General features: G+C 42.2%; 1 protein-coding gene and 1 non-coding gene across 6 annotated transcripts in view; one reads left to right on the top strand and one right to left on the bottom strand.

Moving 5' to 3' along the window:
- Positions 1-4,114: 4,114 nt before the first annotated feature.
- On the bottom strand, positions 4,115-4,187 carry TRNAQ-CUG (transfer RNA glutamine (anticodon CUG)). The gene has a single exon. It is a non-coding gene; the product is annotated as a tRNA-Gln (tRNA).
- A 5,802-nt stretch (positions 4,188-9,989) lies between these two features.
- Positions 9,990-26,703, top strand: part of SBNO1 (strawberry notch homolog 1) — a 54,711-nt gene continuing 37,997 nt past the window's right edge. For 2 of the 5 annotated variants that reach the window (XM_026514745.4, XM_026514742.4), the window contains exons 1-5: positions 9,990-10,155; positions 18,899-19,030; positions 19,532-19,636; positions 21,419-21,731; positions 25,552-25,652. In XM_026514745.4, coding sequence (XP_026370530.1) covers positions 18,899-19,030; positions 19,532-19,636; positions 21,419-21,731; positions 25,552-25,652 — 651 coding nt within the window. In that variant the 5' untranslated portion in view covers positions 9,990-10,155. The remainder of the gene's footprint in view (positions 10,156-18,898; positions 19,031-19,531; positions 19,637-21,418; positions 21,732-25,551; positions 25,653-26,703) is intronic. The other 3 variants (XM_026514743.4, XM_048221415.2, XM_026514746.4) reach the window with 3 other exon arrangements.

Genomic DNA, 26,703 nt, shown 5'->3' with positions numbered 1-26,703 from the left:
AGGGAAAAGGTACTTCTAGGTGGAGGGAATAGCATGTGTGAATGTCTGGAGGCGGGAATGGGCTTAGTGTGCTTGGGAAAGGAAAAGACACCCAAAGGAAAAGACACCCAATGTGACTGGAATTGAGCACATGGTGGGGAGAATGGAAGGAATCAGGCTGGAGACGTAGGCAGGTGCTAGATCACATAGGCCCTTGAAGGCTGGGCTGGCCTCTCAGCTCCAAATCCATTTTTCTCTCTTCCGTTCCACAGTATTGGGGCTGCAAACCCTATTGCTCCTTTGTCAGCTAGGGTTAGGTTTTGTCACCAGGGGAGGATCCAGGGAATCTGGAAGGCAGGGGGAGGGAAAAGGGACTTACTCGTGACTGTTTGCTTGCAATTCTCATCATGGTCTCCTAAGTAATGATGACATGCTGCTTTTCCCAGTGGTATTTGGTTCAGCCTCCAGGTTCTTACAGGCTCTCCTGATTCTTCTAGCTCTAATCTCCCTAACTTAGTCTCCATCACGGTGGAAGCTACTTCTTGCAATTAAGTTATCTTACTGTTCCCACCACCTCTTTAATGAATTTCCTATTTTAAATTCTGTTTTCCTAGACCCAGACCGACAGGAAAGTCATGGTAAGGGCTCAGACTTGTATTCCAAGTCTAACGGGAAGTCACTAAATGGTTTTAAGCCAAGGATAGGTAGATTGGTGAATCTGAACAGTTAATCACTGCAAATAGTTACATAAATTACAATAATCTATTTTGAGGCTTGGAATCTTGGAATAATGTGACATGTTTCTGGAATGTTTGCTTAATGATCCCCACTTTCTTAAGATGGTTACATCATGTGGGTGAAATCACACCAGTGCTAAGATTACTTTCCTTACTCTAGTGTTATTTTTGCATTCGTATTTGCTCCAGGCTTTTGCTATTGTTAAATATGTCATGTTAGCATCCATTCTTGTGAGGTTCTATCAAATGGGGCATGTGTAAACTAAAGGTCCTCAGCTGGAGGCCAGTGTGACCTACTAAGTCCATCTCATTCTTCTGTGAATACACGTAATATATAAACACGCACACGTATTTTTTCTATTATTTGTGTGTGTGTTTATATATATACATATACATATATATGTAAGTATGGATGGATGGAACACATATATAAACATATAAAACTTCCCCTCTCTTTTTACATATATACATACATTAATGTGTAATATATATACAATATATGTAATATATTTGGAACTCAAGCAAGTGACAGTAAAACAATACGCTTTACCTCAGAGGCTTATTGTTAGGATTAAACGAGAGAGTGAATATAAAGCATATGGAGATGTAGGAGTTGGAAATGGTAGCCATTTAGCAGTGACTAAAATAAAGTTACAAAATCGCATCTTAGGGAATTGCTATAATTTGGGCTATTAACACTTTCTTCTCTATCTCCATTCTTTTCTTGGTGTCCTCAAAGGGAAGCCAAAACTTGTCTATTAAGTAGCATTTGAAGAGAGGATTCTGTGGTCAGGCTCCTTGCTATTGAGCATGGAGAGAATACACAAAAATGATGTCTATAGTATAAAATTTGGTATCAGATGATATAGAGCCAATAGCTTCTTTGCTTGAGTCTTTTTTTCTCATCTGTTAAATGGGTGTGTCTTCTTTCCAGCCCACATCCTTTTTTAAAAAAGATTTTATTTACCTATTTATTTGAGAGAAAGAGAACACAAGAAGGGAGGAGGGGCAGAGAGAGGAGAAGCTGACTCTGTGCTGAGCGTGGAGCCCGACACAGGGCTCGATCCCAGGACCCTGGCATCATGACCTGAGCCGAAGGGAGATGCTTAACTGACTAAGCCACCCAGGCACCCCCCCCCCCATTTTTTTAAGTAGGCTCCACAGCCAGGGTTGGAGCCCAACGTGGGGCTTGAACTCATGACCCTGAGATCTAGACCTGAGCTGAGATCAAGAGTCAGATGCTTAACTGCTTGACCAAATGAGCCACCCAGGCTCTTTTTAAGAAAAGGTATCATAAAGTAGTTCTTCAGTTGATTGGGAATTCCTTAAAGGTTATCATTTTATTAAAAAAGGAAATGGAGAATGTATATATTGATCGGTAAGAGTGTTTGTTTGAAAAGTCAGTTTCAAGGTGGTTTAAAAGCACAGATTAAACTGTTCAATTTACAATGTGATTTTTAAATTTTTTTCTGCATGGGCTTTTTTTTTTTTTTTAAGATTTTATTTATTTATTTGACAGAGAGAGGGCCAGCGAGAGAGGGAACACAAGCAGGGGGAGTGGAAGAGGAAGAAGCAGGCTCCCAGCGGAAGAGCCCGATGTGGGCCTCAATCCCAGAACTCTGGGATCACGCCCTGAGCCGAAGGCAGACGCTTAACGACTGAGCCACCCAGGCGCCCCTCTGCGTGGGCTTTTATTCTGTTTTTTGGATAGACCTTTAATCTGAGTCTGGAGGGGTGAGTAGACATCACCTTCTTTCTGAGACACGTACCTAACAGTTGGACTAGTTGCTAGGCCTGCTGTCACAGAGCACCACAAACTGAGGGCCTTAAACAACACAAACGTAATTGCCTCACAGTTCTAGAGGCTGGAAGTCCAAAACCCAAAGTACCGACAGAGCTGGCTCCCTCGGAGGGCCGTCGGGAAGAGTCTGTTCCATGACTCTCCCCTGGTTTCAGGTGGTATGCTGACAAACTTAGGCGTCCCTTGGTTTGTAGAAGCATCGCCCTGACCTCTGCCTTCACCTTCACGTGGCCCCATGTGTCTCCAAATTTCCCTTCTATAAGGACCGAGTCACGCTGGAATAGGGGTCATACCAACGATTTCATTTTAACTTGATTTGATCTGTAAAGACCCTGTCTCCAAGGTCACATTCTGAGGTACTGGGGGTTAGAACTCTGACGTATGAATTCGTGGGGGACACAATTCAGCCCATGACAATAGTGTGTCTGTGTTTAATAATTTAGATATCTTAAATGTGATGCTTTTAAGGGACATTTTCAAAAATGAATAGCAGGGCATCCATTATAAAAACATAAAAAAAGGGGTACCTGGTGGCTCATCGGTTAAGCGTCTGCCTGTGGTTCAGGTCATGATACTGGGGTCCTGGGACAGAGCCCCACGTGGGGCTCCCTGCTCAGTGGGGAGTCTGCTTCTTTCTCTCCCTCTGCCCCTCCACCCCACACCTGCATGCTCTTGCTCTCTAATAAATAAAATCTTTAAAAAAATAAAAAAGGTATTACTTTAAGTTATACACACACAGGGTGAAACCTTTAAACAGAAACTCTTCTCCTTAATCTCACTTCCCCACTCCAGCACTATCCTATGCATATGCTACTATAATACCTTAGAGAAGGTAGACAGGTTATAGCAATGATCCAAGGAAATAATGACGATAAACACTTTTTGTGTGTGAGAGTTGTCATAACGTTCTGGAAGTCTGTATTAAGAAACAAGTAACGATTCTTGGATACCTGACATGTTTAAAGGCAAGAAACTCAACCCTTGTTACTTGGGCCTGAAGGCCTGTGCCCGAAGTCTTTGCCTTCCTCTCTCTGCATTCTTCCATTCTGTTTTTCCCTTTCCTACAGAGATACTCTATGTGGATTAAAAATGTCCATACTCTCTTGGGACAGTTTGAGTCCACATCAGTCTGTACCCTAAAAAGTTTGATAATTAGGCCAGTGAAGACTTTTAAAAATTAGTTTAAATACATGTTTCAACCTTTCAACTTTTCCATTTTAAATTAATATCTGTATTGGTCAAGACTGTTTTGGATTGCAAATTAAAGAAACCCAGCTCAATCTGGCCCAAGGAAATGAAGAAGTCTATTATCACTCATAACAGAAAAGTTCAAGGGTAGGGGTAACTTCAGGCCTGATGGTATCCAGTGAGTCAAAGAATGTCATCTGGATTTAGTCTTGCCCTCTCCCTCCCTATCCACATCTTTGCCCTACCACTTTCTAGGTTGGCCTTACAGAGTGGGTCTCCCATTTCATGTGGCCTCTACCCCCACTTCCCAGTGCTCTTAGCAACACCAGTGGTGAGGCACTGTCTTTTCCCTACTACTTTCAGTTGATGTCTTATGTTTTATAATTTATTTTTTTTTAAGTAAGCTCTATGCCCAACATGGGGCTTGAACTCATGACCCCAAGATCCAGAGTCACATGTTCTACCGACTGAGCCAGCCAGGCACCTGTTCTTCCTACTACTTTCAATGTAAAGTTCTGAAACTGAAACTCAATGGCTTGGCACTGAATCTATCGATGGGGCCTGGATGTGTGTCCAGCATTCCAATTGGCCAGACCTGAATTAAATGCTCCAATCTGAGGGAATGTGTATGGGAGAGGATTAGCACTTTCCAAACCACATGGACTTTGAGAGAGAGAAATAAAATTAAGGTGCCACTGTCTGAAGAAGGAGAGATGGATTTGGGGTAGTCAAAAACAACGTGTTCCAGAGCACAGAAGATTTCTGGGATAGTGATACTATAATGGTAGGTACATGTCATTATGCATTTGTCCAAACCCATACAATGAACGGCACCAAGAGTGAACTTTAAGGTAAACCACGGACTTCGGGTGACGATGATGTCTCAAGGCGGGTCTAGCACAACTGTAACAACTGTACCATTCCAGTAGGGAGTATTGGTAACTGGGGAGGCCGTGCATGTGTGGGAGTTGGGGGTATATGGAAAGTCTCTGTACCTTCCCCTTAAATTTGCTATGAATATAAAACTAAAAATAAAAAAAAGTCTTCAAAAAGGGGAAAAAACCCACAAAAATCCCTCTGTCCACATGTCTGCCATGGTGAGAAATCCAATAGGTGCTTTAGTCAGGTTCTGGTGCCGTCTGCTGCATCAGCTATTGCCGACCACTCAGTCCTTGAAACCGGACTTTCTTGGCATCCGTGAGATCATTTCTCCCTGGTTCTGCTTTGACCTCTCTGACGGACCTTCATCAGGCTGAGTGCTCACCTCTTAGACACAACCTGAGGGTTCCACCCTTCGCCCCCTGCTTTTCTCTCTGCATTCTCTCTAGTTTTATCCTCTCTCATGTTTAATCCCCGTCTAGATCCTCAAGCTGTAGACTCCCAACTGCTTGCTAGACATCTCCCCTTAAAATTCCTCACGATAGACTTACTTTCATGGTCTCTAATGAACAATGCCTCCCACTGTTCATACTTTTTTTTTTTTTTTAAAGTAGGCTCCATGCTCAGTGTGGAGACCAACGTGGGGCTTGAACTTGTATGACCCTGAGATCAAGACCTGAGCTGAGGTATCAAGAGTCAGGCACTTAACCGACTGAGCCACCCAGGTACCCCTACTTTTTTTTTTTTTTTTTTTACTTAAAGATCATTTTATTTTTAAGTAATCTCTACACCCAACATGGGGCTTGAACTCACAACCCCAAGATCAGGAGTTGCATGCTGTACTGACTGAGCCAGCCAGGCATCGCCCCTCCATTCACACTCTTGTGTTGTCTTTCCTTGAGTCTTGTGTGGCCTTCTTAATCGACGGAATGTGGTAGAAACATCACTATGTCAGCTGCAAGGCTAAAATTCAAGAGAGGCTAGAAGCTTCTGCTTTTCGGTTCTTGGGAGCCTGGAGCCACCATGTAAGAACCATGAGGCAACTGGACAGACCACACGGAGAGAGAGAAATACAGTTGTCCCAGCATCCTAGCTGAAGCCACTTAGTTATAGTCACACAAGTGACCATTAGCAAGACCGGCAGAATTCTCCAGCTGAGCCCAGCCCAGCTTGCAGAATCCTGAGAAATAACAAAATGATTGTTGTGTTGACTCATTAGGCTTGGGGGTTGTTTATTACATAGCAATAGATAAGCAAAACTTTCCACATTAAAGCTAAACTCATTGTCTTCCTCTTCAGATCTGTTTGTCTTCCTGAAGTCACAATTTCAGCTATGGCACTATTATCTACCTAGGTACCAAAGGGAGAAACTGAGGCTTCATTCTAGACTCCTCCCTCCCCACAACCCCCATCCAACCAGCCACTATGTGTTGCTGGCTTTACCTCCTAAATATTTCTTGAACCTGGCCCTCTTCTTTTGCTCAACAATTTTACTTACTTTCAGTTTCTGTTCTTGTCTTCTCTCAACCTGTCTATTCCTCATACCTGCAGTCCAGTTCTTAGATCCATCTGCTACATTGCTTCCAGAGGGATCCTTCTAGAATACACATCCAACCACAGCAGGTCTCTGCATAGCAGGCTTCTCAGCTCCCTATAGCCTACAGAATAAAGTCCAAACTCAGTTACAAAAGGCTTTTTGAGAATGGCCTTCATCTATTTTTATAATCCTACTGGTAATTCCTTGTTACTTGCCATGTCAATCAAAGTTCACACAGGAGGCAGAAACTATACCAGGTTTTGAATAGAGATAAATTAATGTAAGGGGGCACCTGGGTGGCTCAGTGGGTTAAGCATCTGACTCTTGATTTTGGCTCAGGTCATGATCTTGGGGTCATGAGATCGAGCCCCATGTTGGGGCATGATTGAGATTCTCTCTCTCCCTCTGCCTCGCCACCCCCGGCTCTCTCTCTCTCTCAAAATAAATAAAACGTTTTTAAAAATTGTTAACTGGGTCTAAATGGTTAACTAGGTAACTTGAAAGAATGAAAAGACAACTTTAAGGCATCACAGAGGTAGGAACTGCAGGAAGCAGCTCTCACCACTCAGGCAAAGGGGACAAAGGGAAGGGGTTGGTATCACTAAGAAACATTAAAAGATGGGCCCCATGTTGCTGAAACCTCAACTCCAAAGAGAGGGCTGTGCTCAGCCGATGCTAGTGTCTCTGACCTTACAGGATGACCCTGTGGAGGTTCCTGCTGGTCCTCATGTCTGAGAGTAGGGTTTGACGAGGCTTGGGGAAAAGTCAGGAGAGCTGCTGCTATGGGAGGAAATGCAGCTGCCAGGGCGAAGACACGGTGCTGGGATGACGTTCACAAGAAACTTTTTCTTCCTCCAGCCTTGTCGTCTCCCTCCCGAGCTCCCTATTGCAGAAGCAAACACTGAAACAGCTGGCAAAGCAGAAACGTAGTTTTGCAGACTGTGGAAGCTTGGGTTTGGAGCTGAGAGACAATGTCTTAACAACCGATGCCCTTGCCCTGTTACTGTCCCTCCTTGCTTAGTTCCCACCTGTTTCAGGACATTTGCATATGCTGTTTCCTCTTCTTGAAATGCAGTTCCCTCTTCTCTTTGCCTACATAATACCTACTTTTCAAATCTCGGCTCAGTTATCACTTCCTCAGGGGAAACCTTCTTTGACTTCCCTGATGAGGTCAAATTCCTCTGTAAAAGGCTGTTAGCTTCTTTGTAGCAATGTCATAGTTACAAGTTTACATTTTTTATTTTTATTTATTTATGTTTATTTAATTTATTTGAGCAAGAGAGAGAGCAAGCACGAGCGGGGTGAGGGGCAGAGGGAGAAGCAGACTGCCCGCTGAGCAGGGAGCCCCATGTAAGACTTGATCCCAGGACCCCAGGATCATGACCTGAGCTGAACCAGACGCCTAACCAACTGAGCCACTCAGGTGCCCCAAGTTTACATTTTTTAAAAGATTTTATTTATTTGAGAGAGAGAGAACACAAGCAGGAGGAAGGGCAGAGGGAGAGGGAGAAGCGGGCCCCCTTGTGGAGCAGACAGCCCTATGTGGGGCTGGGTTCCAGATCATGACCTGAGCTGGAGGCAGACACTTAACCGACTGAGCCAGCCACCCACACCTACAAGTTTATATTTTGTGTAATTTTTGGATTGATGCCCACTAGATTGTAAGGACATGATGGGCAGGGACGATCCCTGTCTCCCCGTTCATTTGATTTTCTTAAATCTGTGCCCCTCCTCTCTAACATAGTACCTGGTGCATAGTAAGGGCTCTATTATTACTTGTTGAATGGAGTGCAAAGTGCAGCTGTAACAGCCACTACCATGCCTTAATGGGGAATTTCTTTTTTCTGAATCATCTGCTTCCAATAGCATCTCTGTTCTGGGTGTACCCGGTAAGTCTTCCTCTGCTTCTGATCCTCAGTAGCTTGATTCCCATCCCCTGATAACAGCTGCTACTTGCGTTCTCATTCTGAGATGCTGTATGTGTACGCACACACGAAATACGTTACTACACATTCTCATAGACAGAAGCGTTTCATTCTCTTGAACAACTGTTTCACTGAAGGAAAGTACCACAGTTTAGTTAACCAGTCCTGTCTTCAAAGACATGTAGGTTGTTTCCCATCTTTTGCTTCTACAAATAATGCTGCAGGGAATAACCTTGCGCAGGACATTTGTGTGCATATGCAGTTATACTGCAGGTATCTCCTGAAACATCACCCTTTACCTGGGTCCCCGATAAGGAGATTATGCAGAGATGGCATCAAGGATCTCGCTTGGATGCTCAGAAAGTACCTCTAAAGGTGGGAGTTTCTAGGTCAGACCTACTGTTAGAATATAGTACTTACGTAGTCCTAGCGTGCAGAGAGCATTTGAGAGTCACTTGGAAACTGAACTGTACCAACCAAGCTTGGAAGACACTGAAGCATTAACTACAATGTTTTAGATTTCCCCCCGCTTCCTTCCTTAGTTCTTTCTCCTTCCATAACGGACAGATTTGTAATAGCTTGTTTGCTGACACTAGACCATAAACTAGTCCAGTGGCTAGCAGTGAAGAAGACAGACGAGGGCGTTTTCTTATGGAACTAGTTTTATCATTTTTCCTTTTACCAGGTTTTTTTGGTGTGTAAGGATGAAATGAGATAATGGAAATAAAGTGATTAGTCGGCAATTTAAAATGTTCATTTATATGTATATACATATGTAATACATACTTAGGTATACAGACGCCAAGTTGGAAGATTCATAATCATCTTAACATGACTTTTTTTTCCCCCTCACCCATTTCCCTCTACTTTCCTCTTGAAGAGCTCACACCTTAAACTCCCAAGTGTTTCTTTCAGTTCAAGGCCAGTGGGATGCGCCACCAGTAGGGGGCAAGAATCACCCAGGCGTGCCTATTACCTAAGCAACGGAGTCAAACAGCATTCAGAATGACTTTACAAAAGGGTTACCAAGAAGTTAATTTGTTTATTCTGTGGAGTCATTTGATAAGAAGAGAAAGAAGAACGAGGAGGTGAAGGAGGAGAAATTAGGGAAGCGAGAGATGATAGCGACAGACCTACTCTGCAGCAATCATTGAGAGCAATAGTTTGTTCAGAAAAAAATTGGGACTGACTCTGCTCACACCCCTTAGGGTATGATAATGGCAGTGGACAAGCAGAGGGGCTCCGAGTTATACTGCGGTTTCATACTGAATAAAGTGCTTTGAGCGAGCCTTAACAAGCAATGAATGCGCGAATATTTTTTTCTAGGACTGACTGGGTAACAGAAACTCCACTAGGTAACTTCCTGGACCGAAGCCACACACCAAAAGCATTTTCAAAATAGCTTCGGGCCCCTCCTAGCCCGACTTTGAAAGCAGGTGTAGGACGCATGCGCCCGGCCCACCGGCTGACCTCCTCGTGGCAACCCAGAACGCAGACCTTCCTCCCGACAGCCCGCGGGGCAGAAAGGGAGGGGGAACGGAATTCTCGCGAGGTCTTTCGAGCGCCGGCGGAAGCAGTAGACACGTGACTCTTCTAGGAGGCCTTCGCCTTCCCCCCTCCCCCTTCTCGGAAACCCGGCCCCCTCACCCCTCGCCCACCCCAGAGCCGCGGTAATGGACCGTTTGGGTTCCGGAATTCTCTTGGATCCAACCACTGGTACCGGGTCGGCTGGAGCCGGCGGAGTCCGTGCTTGGCAGCGAAGGCAGGGGGCGGTCAAGATGGGGGGGGAAATCATCTTCCTTCACCTAGGAGGGAGGCGGGGCGGAGGGGGGCGCTGGGGAGCGGGGTGGGGGGGGGGAAGAGGGAGGAAGTCACGTGGGGCGTGCGGCGCGCGCTGCGTGCGCGCGGCGCCTCATCCGTCGCCCCACCCCTCCCCTCCGGCGGGGCGGGGGGGCTGGGGGGAGGGGCGTCAAGATGGCGGCGGGGAGGTAGGCAGAGCCGGACGCCGCTGCTGCCGCCGCCACCGCCGCCTCCGCTCCAGTCGCCTCTAGTTCTTCAAGCTCTTGCCACCCGGGAGAAGCTGTTCCGGCGTCGGATCCCGCGGGGAAAGTAAGTCCTCCTCTTTGCTCTCTTCTGCTTCCACACTCCCCCTCCCGGACAGCCAGCCTCCCACTCCCACCCTCCTCAGGGGGCCGTGTGGGGCCGGGCTGGGGGGGGCAGCCACCTCACCCCGGCTTGGGGCCTCCCTCGCCCCTCGCCTCCCCCTCAGCTGCGCGCCCCAGGGCTCTCAGGGGCAATGTCCCGGCGGCGGCCCCGCCGCGCTCGCTTCCTCCGCCCGTCAGCGCCGGGCCCTGCGGTCGCTGCGCGTGGGGGCTGTGGGGCCCCGGGGGCCCTCGCTGTCCCGGGCCAGAGGCACCCAGTTTGGGCGGGGAGGCAGGATCTGCGGACGCCGGCTCCGGCTCCACTTGGGTCGCCCCTCTTGCTTTCCCTGCTCCGCTGTGGTACTGCGAGGTCCCGGACCCGCAGGAAAGTGAGCTCCGCAATCCTTCAAAAGTCCTCCTGCCCGAGGGTTGCTCCCGGCTTGGGGTGAGTGCGGGAGGAGATAGGGGCGCCCTAAATCTGAACCCCATACCTGCAGTTTTCGGATTACCTCGCTCTCAGGGCGTCGAGGCGGTACCTGGGACACGTGGGGGCCACCTTCAAGCCTCACCGGGTGATTAGGTTAATTTTGTCTCGAGCTCGCTCGCCTCCCAGACTATAAGCATCTATGTAGAGCAAGGCGGTTGGGGATTTGCTTACTTTAAGAGTGTTTGGCGTAACGAGTATCTAAAGTTCCCCAAACCAGTGCATGCTGGTGGTTTCCCAGAAGTGGTTTGGGATCGGTTTAACCGCTGAGGAGATTTGGATGTTCCTGAACCCTTGTGATTGTTTCTTTCCTGACCCTGGCATCCAGCTCCTCCCCTTTCCACCCCGGCTTTGTGCTGCTGTTTGGTTAATGTTTGCGGACCACTAACTTGATCCTCGCACAGAGAAGCCCTTTTTATGTGCGGGCTCCGTTTACTGTAGGGAGCTTTTGTTTTGGGGAGTTGCTTGTTGAGAAACGTGGGGAAAGAAAGGGCAAGAAAATGAGAGTCAAATAAAGCAACGTTTTTATCCATTGAATTGCGCAGCCAATTGTAACCGCACCCGGAAGTTTGTACTAAACACGTGTTGCTGAGGGAAGGTTAAAAACTGGGTCCCCTTTGACCTTTGAAAGTTGATTATTAGCAGTTTATGTTGAGTTAAATGTTATATTTTCTCTAGACAACCACGTTTAGAGACGGAGTAGGGTTTCTGCCGAGTCGGCCCACGGGGTTCAGAAAGCTGTCAAACCCCGAGTTGCCCTAGAGGAAATAAACTCAACACTTGTAGACACAAACCACCTAACAGTGCGAAAGGATTCCATCCCCCCCCCCCCCGTATATTTACTGCAGTCAGAAGTGATTTTTCTTAAGCTGATGGGAAAGCCATTATCACTGCCCAAAAGATAGTTTGTATAGAATTTCTAGGATAAAATGCAGATTTGCTATTGGTGCCTTGAGTAGGACAGTAATTTTGCAAGTAAGAGAACATTTTATTTTCATGTTTAAAATTGTTTCCAAAATTTATCTTACCAGAAAAAAATCTTTATTTTTTTCCTTTGGCTTCTGCATTTTTATCTCCCAGTCTAACAATTCCACACAATTGTCTATAAATTTTAAGTAAATTTTACTTTAGCTGCTGGGTAAGTATTAAAAAGGAAGGCTTAGTTGGTGGCTTACAGTCCATTAATTCATTCATTGGATGCTCTTAAGTGTCAGGCAATTTTACTTAAGGGCGTTGCTGAAATTATGTACTGCTTAATATAATGCAATATAAATGTATAAAGTATAAAGATTGTTCAGATGCTTTTAAAAATGATTAACCTTGAAGATTAAAGCTACAGATATATTTTGGTGTTTCTCAGTTTCTCAGTTGAGCTTTGATTTGAGACTTGCCTCCTGTGAAAGTGGTGAACACTCAGATCTGAGGTCTGGTCTTACCAAGTAACCTGACTTGATGAGTCTCTCCGTTCCCATGCTTTGCCCGCTTAAATTTGACGTAAAGATATGTTCTGGGGGCACCTGGGTGGCTCAGTCGGCTAAGTGTCTGCCTTTGGCTCAGCTTGTGATCCCAGGGTCCTGGGATCACGCCCCACTTTGGGCTCCTTGCTCAGCGGAGAGTCTGCTTCTCCTCCCCCATTGCTGTTGTGCTCTCACTCGCTCTCCCTCTTAAATAAATAATAAATCTTTAGGGGCACCTGGGTGGCTCAGTCAGTTAAGCATCTGCCTTTGGCTCAGGTCATGGTCCTAGGGCCCTGGGATCGAGTCCCACATCAAGCTCTCTGCACGGTGAGGAGCCTGCTTCTCCCTCTCCTTCTGCCTTCCACTCTCCCTGCTTGTGTGCTCGTGTGCTTGCTCTCTCTGCCAAATAAATAAAATCTTTTTAAAAAATAAATAATAAATCTTTAAAAAACATACTTTCTGATGAGAGGCATTGTTTTCACATTATATAGCTAATCAAAATGATGTGATCTTAAGGTTTTTACAGTTTTTGTTTATGCTGACAGATATACTTTAATGTGGTTGAACTTAGTAAATCTTAAGGACCATCTTGGGATACCACTGAAATTTTCTTTTTTTTTTTTTTTTTTTTAAAGATTTTATTTATTTATTCGACAGAGATAGAGACAGCCAGCGAGAGAGGGAACACAGCAGGGGAGTGGGAGAGGAAGAAGCAGGCTCACAGCAGAGGAGCCTGATGTGGGGCTTGATCCCATAACGCCGGGATCACGCCCTGAGCCGAAGGCAGACGCTTTAACCGCTATGCCACCCAGGCGCCCCAGCCACTGAAATTTTCTGTAGATGGAAAGGATAGGCTCTTGAAGAGCAGGAACTCCGGTTTTATGAATAAAATACAGTACAAAACCCATCAAATTAATTTGCTTATTTAATTCTTGGGAGGCAGTATATAGTACAGAGCAATGATTTTAAAATCTTTTTACTGCATCCCATGGTAAGACATGTTTTACATTGTGACCTACTACATATCCACACACATAGACCTTCACATCATGAAATAATGTTTATCCTCTCCACATGCTCTGTGTTCCTTTCCTGTTCTTTATTGAAATATTTACGAATTCTGGTCATGATACACTGAATTGACTTCACAGCTCACTGTGGCGTGACCACCAGGTTGAAAAATATGGTATAGACTTAAGAATACAGAATTTTGGAGGGATATGGGGTCAGAGCTTCTGGGTTTCCAATTCCGCTCCAGACTTGCTTTGCTGTTACCTTGTTACAGTTCATTTCTCTAACCCTCAGTTTTAAATCTATGACAAAAGGATAACATGTAGTATTTACTCATGGGTCATCTTGAGGTTTAAAAGAGAAAAAATCCAACCTGATAGTAAATCTCAGAAAGACTAGGGATCTGAATTTGATGGTGGTAACCAAGAAAGTTGTTTCACCCCCCCATTTTTTCATGTGCTTTTTTTGTAAAGCATGTTTGAAACTTTGTCATCTTCACGTTACTTTGTAAGTTTTGCAGTGAGAGTGGGGAGAGGCGCACGTGACTGAGCAAGTGTTCCCTTGAAAAATAGCTGTTAAAAACTACAGATTTTGGCCTTGTAGGTAATGAAAATCCTTGTTAATGAACTTCTTCATACTATCTTCTATTCCTCCTGATGTTCTTAAGGAACCAGCACTCAGGGGCGCCTGGGTGGCATAGCGGTTAAGTGTCTGCCTTCGGCTCAGGGCGTGATCCCGGTGTTGTGGGATCGAGCCCCGCATCAGGCTCCTCTGCTATGAGCCTGCTTCTTCCTCTCCCACTCCCCCTGCTTGTGTTCCCTCTCTCGCTGGCTGTCTCTCTCTCTGTCAAATAAATAAATAAAATCTTTAAAAAAAAAAAAAAAAAAAGGAACCAGCACTCAGTAGACACTAAATAAATACCTTGTTCATGAACTATATCAGCTAAATTTTAAAAAGGTGATTATCCTTTACCTTCTTAAACTGAATGTCAGTCAGAACCTTTGGGCTGCATAAAAGCAAAGCTGAAGCTGAGTTAAAAGTCAGACAGATTTAGTGCTGTTAAATAAAGAGAGGAAGTCTGTTTGTTATTAGGCAAAGATACTTGTTAAGTGATATCTTTGCACATGTAAAGAGGTCTACCAGTTGTTTAACTGGACAAATTGAATATGTGACACTTACAGACAAAAAGGAACTAGTATTTTATAGAATTCATTTGGAAGTTAATTATTGATTGGATTGCCAACAATTTATATTCTGGGAAGAAGTGTTGTATCAATGAAGTGGGAGAAAATCTAATTTTTGACATGATACTAATATCAAAATAATAGTAGATAGTAGCATAACATTTATTCAACAGCAATCATATAAGTTAGGTTCTTTTTTTATTCCCGTTCAAAGATAAGGAAACTGAGTCACACAAGTTATTACTTGACCGTATTATACTACTGGTGCATGAGGTAGCCAATATTTGAACCCAGATACTGTTTGACTCCATAGTCTACTCAGCCTCTATGGTGTGCTGTCCCTGCTGCAGATAGATCCCTTGTATCTGCCCAGAGCTGTAAAGATCTGCTTTAGGTCTCAACAAGAGGAACCTTGTCCTGGTTGATAGGTTTCAGTGTTGGTATTCTCAGTGGGAACGGTATCCTTTCATTCTTACGATTGGCTGTTGTTTCTCAGGATTCTCTTCCTGCCAAGGATGGCTCTTAGTTTCTCTCTGCTACCCTGTCCTTGTTTCTTATTTATCATAGATGCTTCATAGGTGTACTATTTTGAAATAGGTGGTATATTCCTAAGTATTTATGATAAAAATGGAACCTTTTTGTCATCCATTTTTTGAGATAGAATTACTCTGGGGTTGGTAACTTCTGGGTTTGTTGGATTGCTAAATGTTAAACTGTCACCTAAGGTTTACAAAATCCTTTGTAGACACTGTAACACAGTTCTCTTACACCTAACAGTATTTGCATTTATATTGTATTTAGTGGGTTCAAAGTGAAAATGTTTTCCCTCTCAAGAATAAGTCTTTCTTACTTGTAAGGTGAGGAGGAGAAGATTGAATAATATAACTTTTTAAGGGCTCTCAGCCTGAACACTGAAATTCTGTGAGTCTGTAATAGTTTCAGAATAGGAGAATGATTAAATATTAAGGTGTTGTTTTTTTAATATTAAGGGTTTTGTCTAATGGAGTTAGAGACAAAGATATTCCCCTGTATCCCTTGCCCCTTTCTCACTGCAAAAAAGTTCTGATAGAGAATTTGTGCCCAGTTGGCTAAGAAAGGATCCTAGATTTTGTTTGTGTATATTATGTATATAAATCTAAGATCTTTTTCATTAATAGCTTGCAAAAGGGCGCCTGGGTGGCTCAGATGGTTACACATCTGCCTTCGGCTCAGGTCATGATCCCAGGGTTCTGGGATTGAGTTCCATGTCAGGCTCCCTGCTCAGCCGTGAGTCTGCTTATCACTCTCCCTCTGCCCCTCACTCATGCTCTCTCTCTCTGAAATAAATAAAAATATTTTTTAAAAATAGATTTCAAAAGACATTGTCATTACTAAGTCACTACTCAGAGGTCTCAAACTGTGATTCCTGTGGATGAGTTTTCAGTAGGTCAATGATAGTGTTATAAACTGCGCTGTTATTTCTTATAAAAATACCAAGTTTCCCCCCAAATTTTTCCCTTCCATGATATTTTTATACTTTCAGTGCTCATTGTTCAAAAAATATATTTCAAAAAAATATCATGAACTTAGTAATGCTTTTCAGTGATTTTTGTTTGCTTTCATTAATGATGTTCCTGTATTTTTTTAGTATAATTAGGCAGGGCTTGATGTGCATCTGATGGATTAATGTATCTTTCGGCTTCCAAGCGTTCTTTGGTCTGTCGTTTAAGAGTCATTGATTTAAAACAATGTATTTTTGTTTCATGTGTAAATAAATCATCATTTTCAGTATTTACTGAAAAAAGATGACATTTTGATAGTCTCTGGAATTCTGTTAATCTAGGTCAGGATTAGCAGGCCAAGACCACCCCCTATTCCCACAGGTCATTGGTCTTAATGACGTATTTTGTGGGTTGAAATGTTTTGTTGTTGTTGTTTTTTAAGATTTATTTTTTTGAGAGCGAGAGTGTGCACACATGTTGGTGGAGAGGGGCAGAGAGAGAGAATCTCAAGCAGACTCCCCACAGAGCAGGGAGCCTGATGCCGGGCTCAGTCTCACGACCCTGAGATCATGACCTAAGCTGAAGTTAAGAGTCTGACTCTCAACTGACTGAGCCACCCAGGCGCTCTGGTTGAAATGTTTTTAAAGCATTGGTTTAGCTCTCTTGGTACATGTTTGTACTCTGTACTAGGATAATTTGTAAAGTATGGTCAGCTGTATGAAAAATGATCAACTTTATTTTAAATCTATATTGGGACTTTTCTCCTATTTATCCCCTCTGTTCAGTCCCTTCATACTGTTTCCGTCCTGCTGTCCAATAAGCTATCTCCGTTCCGATTTTAATCGCACACTGGCATTTATTCCAAAGTTAATTATTGAAATTTAGGTCTGCAACATTGACTTCTGGATCTCTTCTTTGGAAAGAGAATGCATGGGCTTTGGGAATTTGAATAGTCTAGATTTGGGTAGGTATAGGTTCTTTAAGCATTCTGAGCCTCAGTTTCATCTCTAAAAAATTACAATGTCTATCTTTTTCTGAGTTGTTACAGGCTCATAGTGTAGCAAAGAGCCTAACCCCTGTCAGGCTTGTAAAAGATACTTAGTCACTGTCAATTTCCTTACCTTCCTCCTTCCTGATCAAAATGTATTTTTCCGTAGACTTTTTCTTGGTCTGAAAAATTTTGGGGAAATCTTCTTTGGGCTATTTCTTCTTCCTTGGGGCTATCTGCATAAGACCCCCCTTTAAACAGTAGGTTTGCCTTGAGTTTCATTTCTGTATCTGTGGTTTCTACCTTAAACTCATTCATGTTTCTGCTAGAACTTCTTTCTAAATGATATATAGGCTCATGTGACACAGACCTACCTAGTAGAGGATTTCTCTGTTAAAGATCTTACTTTCATGTAAACAGTAGTTCTTAGATGTTGGAAGTCATGGTCACAGAGGCTAACGCCTTTCTTTTTGTAAGACATAATGAAAGCACTGACATTTAATTCTTTCACACAGCCTGAGAACAAATGAACTAGCTAAAGATTAGTGTATTATTTATGTAACATGAAATTAGTTTTTTGGGAAAAACAAGTACAGTCACTTTTTCTGTGTTTATGCATATAAATTGCTTATTTCAGATAAGTTAATGACAGATGTTAAAAATGGAGAAAGTTCTGTTAAGCTTTTTTTCTCCTTACAAAATGGATCCATTTTGATGGTAAGTTATTTTGATATATTGTATCAAGAAAACCCAAACCTAAAATGTATTTGCGGGGGGCGCCTGGGTGGCTCGGTTGAGCGTCTGACTCTTAGTTTCGGCTCTGGTCATGATCTCGGGGTTGTGGGATTGAGCCCCGCTTCGGGCTCCATACTTAGCACACAGTCTGCTTGAGATTCTCTCCCTCTGCCTCCCCTTCTGCCCGCCCCCATAAATAAATAAATAAAATCTTTAAATAAAATGTATTTCCTTGCTCCTAAATAGGTATTTTCTCTCGCTAAACTCTATATAACTCATTTTGGGGTCTCCCGGGCTCAGTGTTTATTTTTTCACTTTCTCTTTAATCATCCATCAACTCGTGCTTTTTTGTGTATTTCTTATTCTCTTGCATTTTGAGCTTTTATATAAACTTGGTGTTATGAATTATCCTTCCTAAATATCTTGGAATTCATCCCCCCCGTTTTCTTCACCCTACACTTATAGCACATCTCTCTCTCTCTCTTTTTAAGATTTTATTTATTTATTTATTAGAGAACGTGCACGAGCAGGGGGAGAGGGTGGGGCAGAGGGAGAAGCAGGCTCCCCGCTGAGCAGGGGCCTGATGCGGGGCTCTATCCCAGGACCCTGTGATCAAGACCTGAGCCAAAGGCAGACTCTTAACCAACTGAGCCACCCAGGCGCCCCACATCATCTCTGTCTTGGTCTGCTGCAGCAGTTACCTAAAATGTCTCCCTGCTTGTAGTCTTATTCTACCCATTCTCAGTTTGCTTCCATACTTCCGTGGAGTAGTCTTTCTCGTCACAAATCTGACTATGTCATGCAGTTTTCTATCTGAAAACTTTTCTGACCCCCACTGTCCATGGGATTAAGTGAACTCTTTAGTATGGCATACAAGGTTGTGGGTGATATCTTCCACATCTCTTGTCATCACCTGCCTGAGGCTTGGATTTCTGTTCTGAACTTCCATACCAACGATGAATTACTCTAACCATTGTTCTTAAAGAGCGCCAATGTCTTTCATATCTCCATAAGTTCGAATGCGCTGTTCAGAAGATCCTTATCCACCTGGTGATTTCTTCCTTGAGACTCAATTCCACGGTTGTCTTTGTAACCTTTCTCCCCAGGCAAAGTTCAGCATTCCTTCTCTGTTCCCACAGCATTTTGAACACAAACACTCTTGCTGTGATTTACATATTTCTCTGTCCTTTTCATCTTGTTGTGAATTTCTTGGAATCAGACTTTCTCTTTCATCCTTCTTGCCTGATGTGTAGCAGATTCTTCATAAATAGCAAATGGATGGATCTGGTAGAAGATGATGGTTTGTATTTAGAAGAGAGTTAATTGGCATTTTAAGTTTTTAATGTTAATACTAAATATTTTGTTCTAAAGATGGTGGAGCCAGGGCAAGATTTACTGCTTGCTGCTTTGAGTGAGAGTGGAATTAGTCCGAATGACCTCTTTGATATTGATGGGGGAGATGGAGGGCTTGCAACTCCAACACCTACTCCTTCAGTTCAACAGGTAAGAGTTTTCCCAAGCCTCTGTAAAAAGTAGATTGTTTCTTAATTTTAATTTCTATTTATAGAAATAGACATTATTAAGACATAATTTTAAGTAAGCACGTGTATGTTATTTTTATATTAGTCTTCACTTGTGAGATTTTATATGTGTGTGTGTGTGTGTATAAATAAATAAATAAATAAAAGTAAGGAATTGTTTAGAGCTCTTGTGGGGGGTTTGTTAATCTCCTTACTAGTTGTCTTTGTACTTTATAGGGGCCCTCTTCTGAGGTCTCACTATACACATTCTCTGAAAGTAAGAACAAGATTCTGGTGTCAGTATAGTTTTATGAAGATGTACTTGCAAAGATTATTAGTTCATACCTGGTATCAGAGATTTTACAATCTGTTTGAGTGTGAAACTTGACATCTTTTTTGTTTTAATAAATATATCTTTTGTTCTTGAAACAGAATTCACTGCCATCATTTTTTATTTCTTTCTCTGATGTTGTTTGCTCTCTAGTCCGTGCCACTTAGTGCATTAGAACTAGGTTTGGAGACTGAAGCAGCAGTTCCTGTTAAACCAGAATCAGAGACAGTACCTACTCCAGCCCTACTAAATGTTAGGGTAAGAATGATTTGCATTTGGCATGACTGCTAAAATGGTTTTGAATTAGAGTAAGAAAGTAACCCGTAATACGAAGTAGTTTTATCTTACCAGTTGTCTTTTGCTACTTTCCAATATGCTACTCTCAGCTCCTGTTTGATAAAACATTTCTTCATTCTTCTCGTAGTTACGTTGACCAAAAGATAATTGGGACGGGGCACCTGGGTGGCTTAGCCGTTAGGTGTCTGCCTTTGGCTCAAGTCATGATCCCAGGATCCTGGAATCGAGCCCCGCATTGGCGGGAAGCCTGCTTCTCCCTTTCCCGCTCCCCTTGCTTGTGTTCCCTCTCTCGCTATCTCTCTCTGTCACATAAATAAATAAAATCTATAAAAAATAAAAATAAATTGGGACAAAACAAAGTTTTTTGAATTTACTTATTGTAAATGATACAAAATTCATGAAGTAAAGATGAGCTACACTTTTCATTTTTACTTGTTGATTTCAGCTTTTGTCCATTGGTATGTGTGATTTTTATATAATGGTAATTGTGCTTTAAATATAGAGTTACTCTGATTTTGCCTTAAACATAGCAACTATTAACTTAAGCCTAGTGTATAAAATTATTGGACAACCTGGTTAAAAAATTGATAACTTATGATAAATTATTGTTGAGAGTTTTATTTAAAAGTGGTAAGTGGTGGGATGCCTGGCTGGCTCAGTTGGAGGAGCATGCGACTCCTGATCTTGGGGTTGTGAGTTTGAGCCCCATGTTGAGTGTTGAGATTATTTAAATAAATAAATCTTATTACAGAAAAGCTGCCTGCTTTACTAATTTTTTTAGAGTAGGCTCCATGCCCAACATGGGGCTCGATCTCACAACCCCTAGATTAAGAGTTGCATGCTCTACGATTGAGCCAGCCAAACACCCCAAAGCTGCCTGCTTTAAAAAATAAAAGTGATGAGTGGTGATCTGTAAGGATCTTGTTATTGGAGTCATGGAAAAATAAATAGTTTGAGGAGGAAAGGAAGTAGAAATAGACTGAAATTTAAAAATATCTTGATTATACTTCAGTCATTGTAGTCACAGACAACATTGTTATCCTCCCAATCTTGACCTTTTTTTTCCCTGCATTTTTGTCCAACTCCTAATGTCACCCTCTACCCCCAACTGTAAAAAATAACATGCTGTGTAGCTTTGTCTTAGGTTCAAAGGTAGTACCTATATTATCACCAATATGTAATACTGGTGGATGGGCTGGATCATTTATGCAACATAGGTATTTAAAACTCTGCTTGGTTGTTTTATCTTTTAAATTCTAAACATTCGTATAGTCTGTATGATAGCAAACAAAGCATTGGACAAGAATCATAGAATGCTAGCAATGGAAAATGGACCCCAGAGAGCCTGGGCATTTGGGGGTGAGAAGTGATTTGCCTAAAGTTATTGACCCAGTTGGGACGGTGGTGGGATTTGAAATTCTTTCTGTTCCTAGTCCTTGTATTACATAGCATTACTACACATCACAGCTTGCTTAAGATAGTCCCATTTTATGCTTGGTGCCCCCTGACAATTATAGAAAATGTCACACTATTACTATACCTTTTTTTCCCCCTCAAAGTGGTGTGTTTTAACTTGGTAGTTTATAGTTAGGCATGTTCAATTAAAAATACAGTGCCAGTGTTTAGGTAAGAATTAAAGTCAGTTTTAGATGTTTAAATGGCCTCCCGTGTTTGTGGATCTAAGCCACATTAGAGAGTACAGTACTTCTCAGTGGTCTGATGTGTTATGGTTTTCTTTTATAGCAGCAGCCTCCATCTACTACAACATTTGTGCTGAATCAAATAAATCAGCTTCCAACCCTGGGATCTACAATTGTAATGACTAAAACACCGCCTGTAACAACGAATAGGCAGACCATCACTTTAACAAAATTTATCCAGACTACTGCAAACACACGCCCTTCAGTCTCAGCACCAGCAGTACGAAATGCCATGACCTCTGCACCCTCAAAAGACCAGGTTCAGCTGAAGGATCTACTAAAAAATAATAGTCTGAATGAACTCATGAAACTGAAGCCACCAGCTAATATTGCTCAGCCAGTTGCAACAGCAGCTAGTAAGTCTGTTTTCAGTAGTGTCAGCTGGCCCCTGTTGGTAAGATGTGTCAGTGTGTTTTTAAGGGTTTCTTTGGGTCTTGAAACAACTGAGTGTGAAGGACATACCTGCATGACTGTACAATTACAGTATTTATACAATTCAAAGGAAGGAGAAATTCAGAAGCCCTAGCATTTACCTTGAAATGAAGTGTGGAATTTTACCAGGTGGCTACATTAATTAACACCATGAGATCTCGGTTTTATATATTGGGAATAACTGGTTAACATTTTCTCGGTTCTTTAAATCAGTACTTCTCAAACTTGAGAAGTGCCTGTGAATCACCTGGAGATCTTGTTCGAAAACAGAATCAGATTTGGTAGGTCTGAGGTAGGGCCCAAGATTCTGCATTTCTAACAAGCTTTTCGGAGATGCTCTTGCTGGTGGTCCTTGGACCATGCATGAGGTAACTAGCTTTAAACTGATACTTGACTGCTTTAACTCTGACTTTTACAGTTTTATTATTTTGCCTGTCATTGGCTTCATTGCTTGTGAGTAGTTGTGTATTTAGTAAATTCTCTTTTAAAATACATACATTTTTGGGGTGCATTGGTGGCTCAGTTGGTTGAGCATCCAACTCTTGATTTTGGCTTAGGTCATGATCTCAGGGTCCTGGGATTGAGCCCTGCATTGGCCTCTGCTCAGTGCCAACCTCTGTGCTCAGTGCAGAGGCTGCTTGTCCCTCTCCCTCCCTCTCTGCCCCTCCCCCTGCTCACATGTACTCTCTCTCAAATAAATAAAAATCTTATTAAAAAAATAAGATACATACATTTTCATTATAAAATAATTCACTTTTTAAAAAAAAGATTTTATCTGTTTATTTGAGAGAGAGCATTGTGGGGGGGGAGGGCTCGATCCCAGGACCCCAAGATCAGGACCTTAACCTGAGTCAGACACTTAACCAACTGAGCCACCCAGGCGCCCCTTACTGTATATGTGCATATGTGTGTGTGTGTGTGTGTGTGTGTGTGTGTGTGTGTGTGTGTGTGTTTTAAAGAATGAGCACCCATATAATCCTTTTTTAAAAAACAGCTTTACTGAGATATATTGTATATACCATGAAATTCATCCTTTTAAAGTACATGGTTGAGTGGATTTTAATATATTTACAGAGTTGTTAAACTGTCACCATGAGCATAGGGTTTAAAGGGGAAAAGTTCAACAGTGGTTTGATTACATTTTTAGAGAGTTTATCGATAAAGAATATAGATTTTATTGTTTTCCTTTAGAGTGTTTGTTATTGCTCATTTATTCAACAAATACCTATTGAGTGCCTACTATGTGCCAAGCCCTGTTCTGGGATTTTGAGGCCGTGGCTGGGAAGAAAACTGTTTAGATCTCTGCTATTGTGGAGCTTGCATTCTAGTGGAAAGAGACAATAAACAAAATAAGTATTCATATAGGGTGTCTGAAAGGAGTAAGCACCATGGAGAGAAACTGGAAATGAGGTGTGGGGCAGGAAGAGGTTATAGTTTATAGTGTTCAGAGGAAGCTTCATATTTAGTAAGGTCATTTTTAAGGGTAAAATAAAATTATTAGGTGTATTTTAAAATCTTGGTTACATCAAATTTTAGTAGTATAGTTTTAGAAACTGAAAAACATGAACTGTTAAGGGGGATATTCTTTCCTTTCCTTCTGCATTCAGCTGAAGTGTATTTGGGTACCTGTTATGTAACAGTACCATGGTGGGCACAGTTGGAAATGATAACTGACCTCAGTTATATTCTAAGCTGACCACTATTTTATAGTTTTAAGGTAGGAATGGGTGCCTTTTTTTTTTTTTTCTTTTTAAAGTAAATTTCTTTGGGATTGTATGTTTGGATTAAGGGGATAGAATAGAGGTTCCTGAGGATTTATACTAGTACATAAATAGCATTTTATTAGGGTTTTGGAATGAGCTGATAGGTATTAAACAGTTTCTCTTTCCAAGCAGCTGCTTTGTTTTTCTAATATTGGGAGATAAGTTTTAACATCTGATACAGACCAATATATAATTTTGTGGCAGAATGGACTGCTTGGAAATTGTGTTTGTGTTTGTGAAGTAGAGGGCTGGGACATTCTAACACAATGGCCAAGAAGTATTTGTAGGGTGATGTAGAACTAACTTTGTCTGCAGTGACAGATGTAATTTAAAATATCAGATAATCTAATCTTTTGTTTGAGTCCATACTGTTGTGCCCTTATAGCTGTAGTTTACTCTCAAGGTCATTGTCCTGAACTAACTGCAACCTGGCAACTGTATGCCCATTGAGAAGTCATTTTAACTGTCTTAGGGGTGATTTTTACTCTGCTCTAACATAGAGAGCAGACCATGGCCCTGACCTAGCTGGGGTGTAGGGCAGGATCTGGAATGACTCCTGGGAGACTTGGATGATCATTAGTTAGTGGAAGCAGCTATCATTAAATCTTCAGGTTTGAGGAGAAATCCTGCTGCTTTTATGTGAGTGGCTTCCTGAGCATTCCACTCCTCAAATCAGCACATGTTCTCATAATTTAAAGGAGAAGACTATGTTACTGTGAGGGAAGTTCAGAAAGCAAAACAGAACAATAGGTTTGGAGCTGATCGAGTAATGCTTAGTACAGTAATGTCTCCCACATCCAGTGGAGTAATTTTTGAAAAACAAAGAACTGCAAATCAAGGCCGTCCTTGTGTAGAAGCCTGAGAAACTATCAGACTAGACCGGGGCTAAAAAAGAAACATGTAAGTGATGCCAAAGGTAAGCGTACTTTTGTGTGTAGTAGAGGGTCATCTTTTTACTGGAAGGGAAGAACATTAAAAGTATGAAACTGCAGAGAGCGAGGTTTTGCATGTTCCCCTCTCACTTATCTGTGGGTGTTGGCCCTTCTGGAGCCTTGAGCCCTTTGGCTCTCTGTTCGGGTTCTGAGCTTTCTCTCGCATGAGGTCCAGTTCTGTACTCTGCTCACTGTTCACTTGCTCTCCCGCAGTTACATTAAACACTTAAATTTGGTACCTCTGTTCCAGCCTCCTTATTTTGTTAACACTTCAGTTGTAGTCATTTTGGAATCCCAAGTGACAGGCCTCCCATATACTCCCTGTCTTTGGTAGAATAGATTAGATGTTAGTCGTTCTGGTGTGATTTTCATACTGGTCTCAGAAGTCGCCAGTACCTGAGGTGGGTGCTTCAGGGAGGCAGCCTGGTTACAGGGACTCTAGACACTCAGTCAAGCAGTTCTGCTTGGCCTGATACTCGGATTGAGGGATTCTCTTGCTGTATCTAAAAAGAGTTTGTGAACCACTGGTATAGAAGAAGAAAAGATTGATTGATTGGATCTTTTTTCTGAGGGGAGGAGGAAAATAGAGTTCCCCAATTTTTTTTCTTCCAAGAAATAATTACTTGCCTCAAAAGTAAGTATCACCAACTCAGATGGATTGATTCTGTCTTGGTGTTAACACTATTCTCGTTTGTTTGTTTTTGATGAACCAAGTAAAGTGTCCCAAAGTAATGCTGGCTGTTGGTATTTGTATTAAAATAAACTATCAAACACTTCTGGTTAAGGTGTCCCTAACCAGAGCTAGTGTTCATAACTAGTTCTCAACACATTTCTGTTTAAGTTGCCTGTTTTCTAAGGTTAATTCTTACCTCCATGATAACATAGCTTTGAATGTTTTCATTCTTACGCTTAATTTAAGTTAGTGACAGGGTGGTATTGTTTGGTTTGTGAAGTGGGTAAACTTTACTGACTCTTTAGATTTAACATTTTTTTAAAACTCAATTTGAAATTGAGATTTTGTTCTAAAATCTAATAACTCTCCCCCTCAGCTGATGTAAGCAATGGTACAGTAAAGAAAGAGTCTTCTAATAAAGAAGTAGCAAGAATATGGATAAACGACATGAAAATGAGGAGTTTTTCTCCAACCATGGTGAGTTTCAGAAGCTGCATCTGTATTGTGTGGCATGAAAGTATGCTTGGCTGAAAGTGCTCCAAAACAACCCTCAGAAAACTTGTTTTTGGGTGAAGGGGGGCTACTCAACCACATGAACTAATGAATAACCATTAAATCTCTAACATAAACTGACATACTAAAGGCGATTGATGGTAGCTTGCATATTTGATAAGGTTTAGTATTGCACGCAGTACTGACATCCTTTTGTTGTGAATCTCATCTGATCAGAGACAAAGACAATGTGGAGTTAACCAAACTATTTGATAACTATGTCCGTTTTGGGATTGAACCTGAATATATAGATAATTATGAGCTGTCAGATCATACAATATTCTAGTTACGAGTAATTTTTTTCCTTCAATTTTGGAAATGCCTTGGGTTAATTAACTCTGCACATTTATTTCATAATTGTCATGCGTATAAAACTGCGTGTATGTGGTGGGTTTGTACAAGAAGTATACTACATGGCTCCCCCTTCCATAATCATACAATTCAACAAGCATATGGTTTAAGTAGTATAAAGTACAGCAAAAAGTAGATTGTAAATACTCACAAAAAGTACACTAAATACTCACAATTAGGATTATGAAATTGGAGGAAGAGGAAGTCTCCCTGGACTCCGATGGCCTGGGAAGACTTCATTTTGTGGAGCAGGTATAACAGAGATTGGGTGCTGAGTTTGAACAGACTGTAAGGGGGCATTTTAGGAAGGGAGCTAAAGCATTGGTAGGCACAGAGGAGGTGGTGGCTATATGCTTAGATGGCAGTAAGCCAGGAGGAAGTTGGAATGGTTGATTTTTGGTACTGTGGAGGGTCCTGAGTTGAGTTTGGACTTTGGGCACCTGGGTGGCTCAGTTGGTTAGGCATCCGACTCTTGGTTTCTGCTTAGGTCATGATCCCAGGGTCATGAGATCCGGGCTCGGTGGGGAGTCGGCTTGAGATGCTTTTCCTCTGCTGCTCCCCCTCACCCTCCCACTTGCATGCATGTGTGTGCTCTTTCTCTCCAATGAATGAATAAATCTTAAAA

Source organism: Ursus arctos, unplaced genomic scaffold, assembly GCF_023065955.2.
Source record: "Ursus arctos isolate Adak ecotype North America unplaced genomic scaffold, UrsArc2.0 scaffold_34, whole genome shotgun sequence".
NCBI lineage: Eukaryota > Metazoa > Chordata > Mammalia > Carnivora > Ursidae > Ursus > Ursus arctos.
This window is presented reverse-complemented; position numbering and strand designations above follow the sequence as displayed.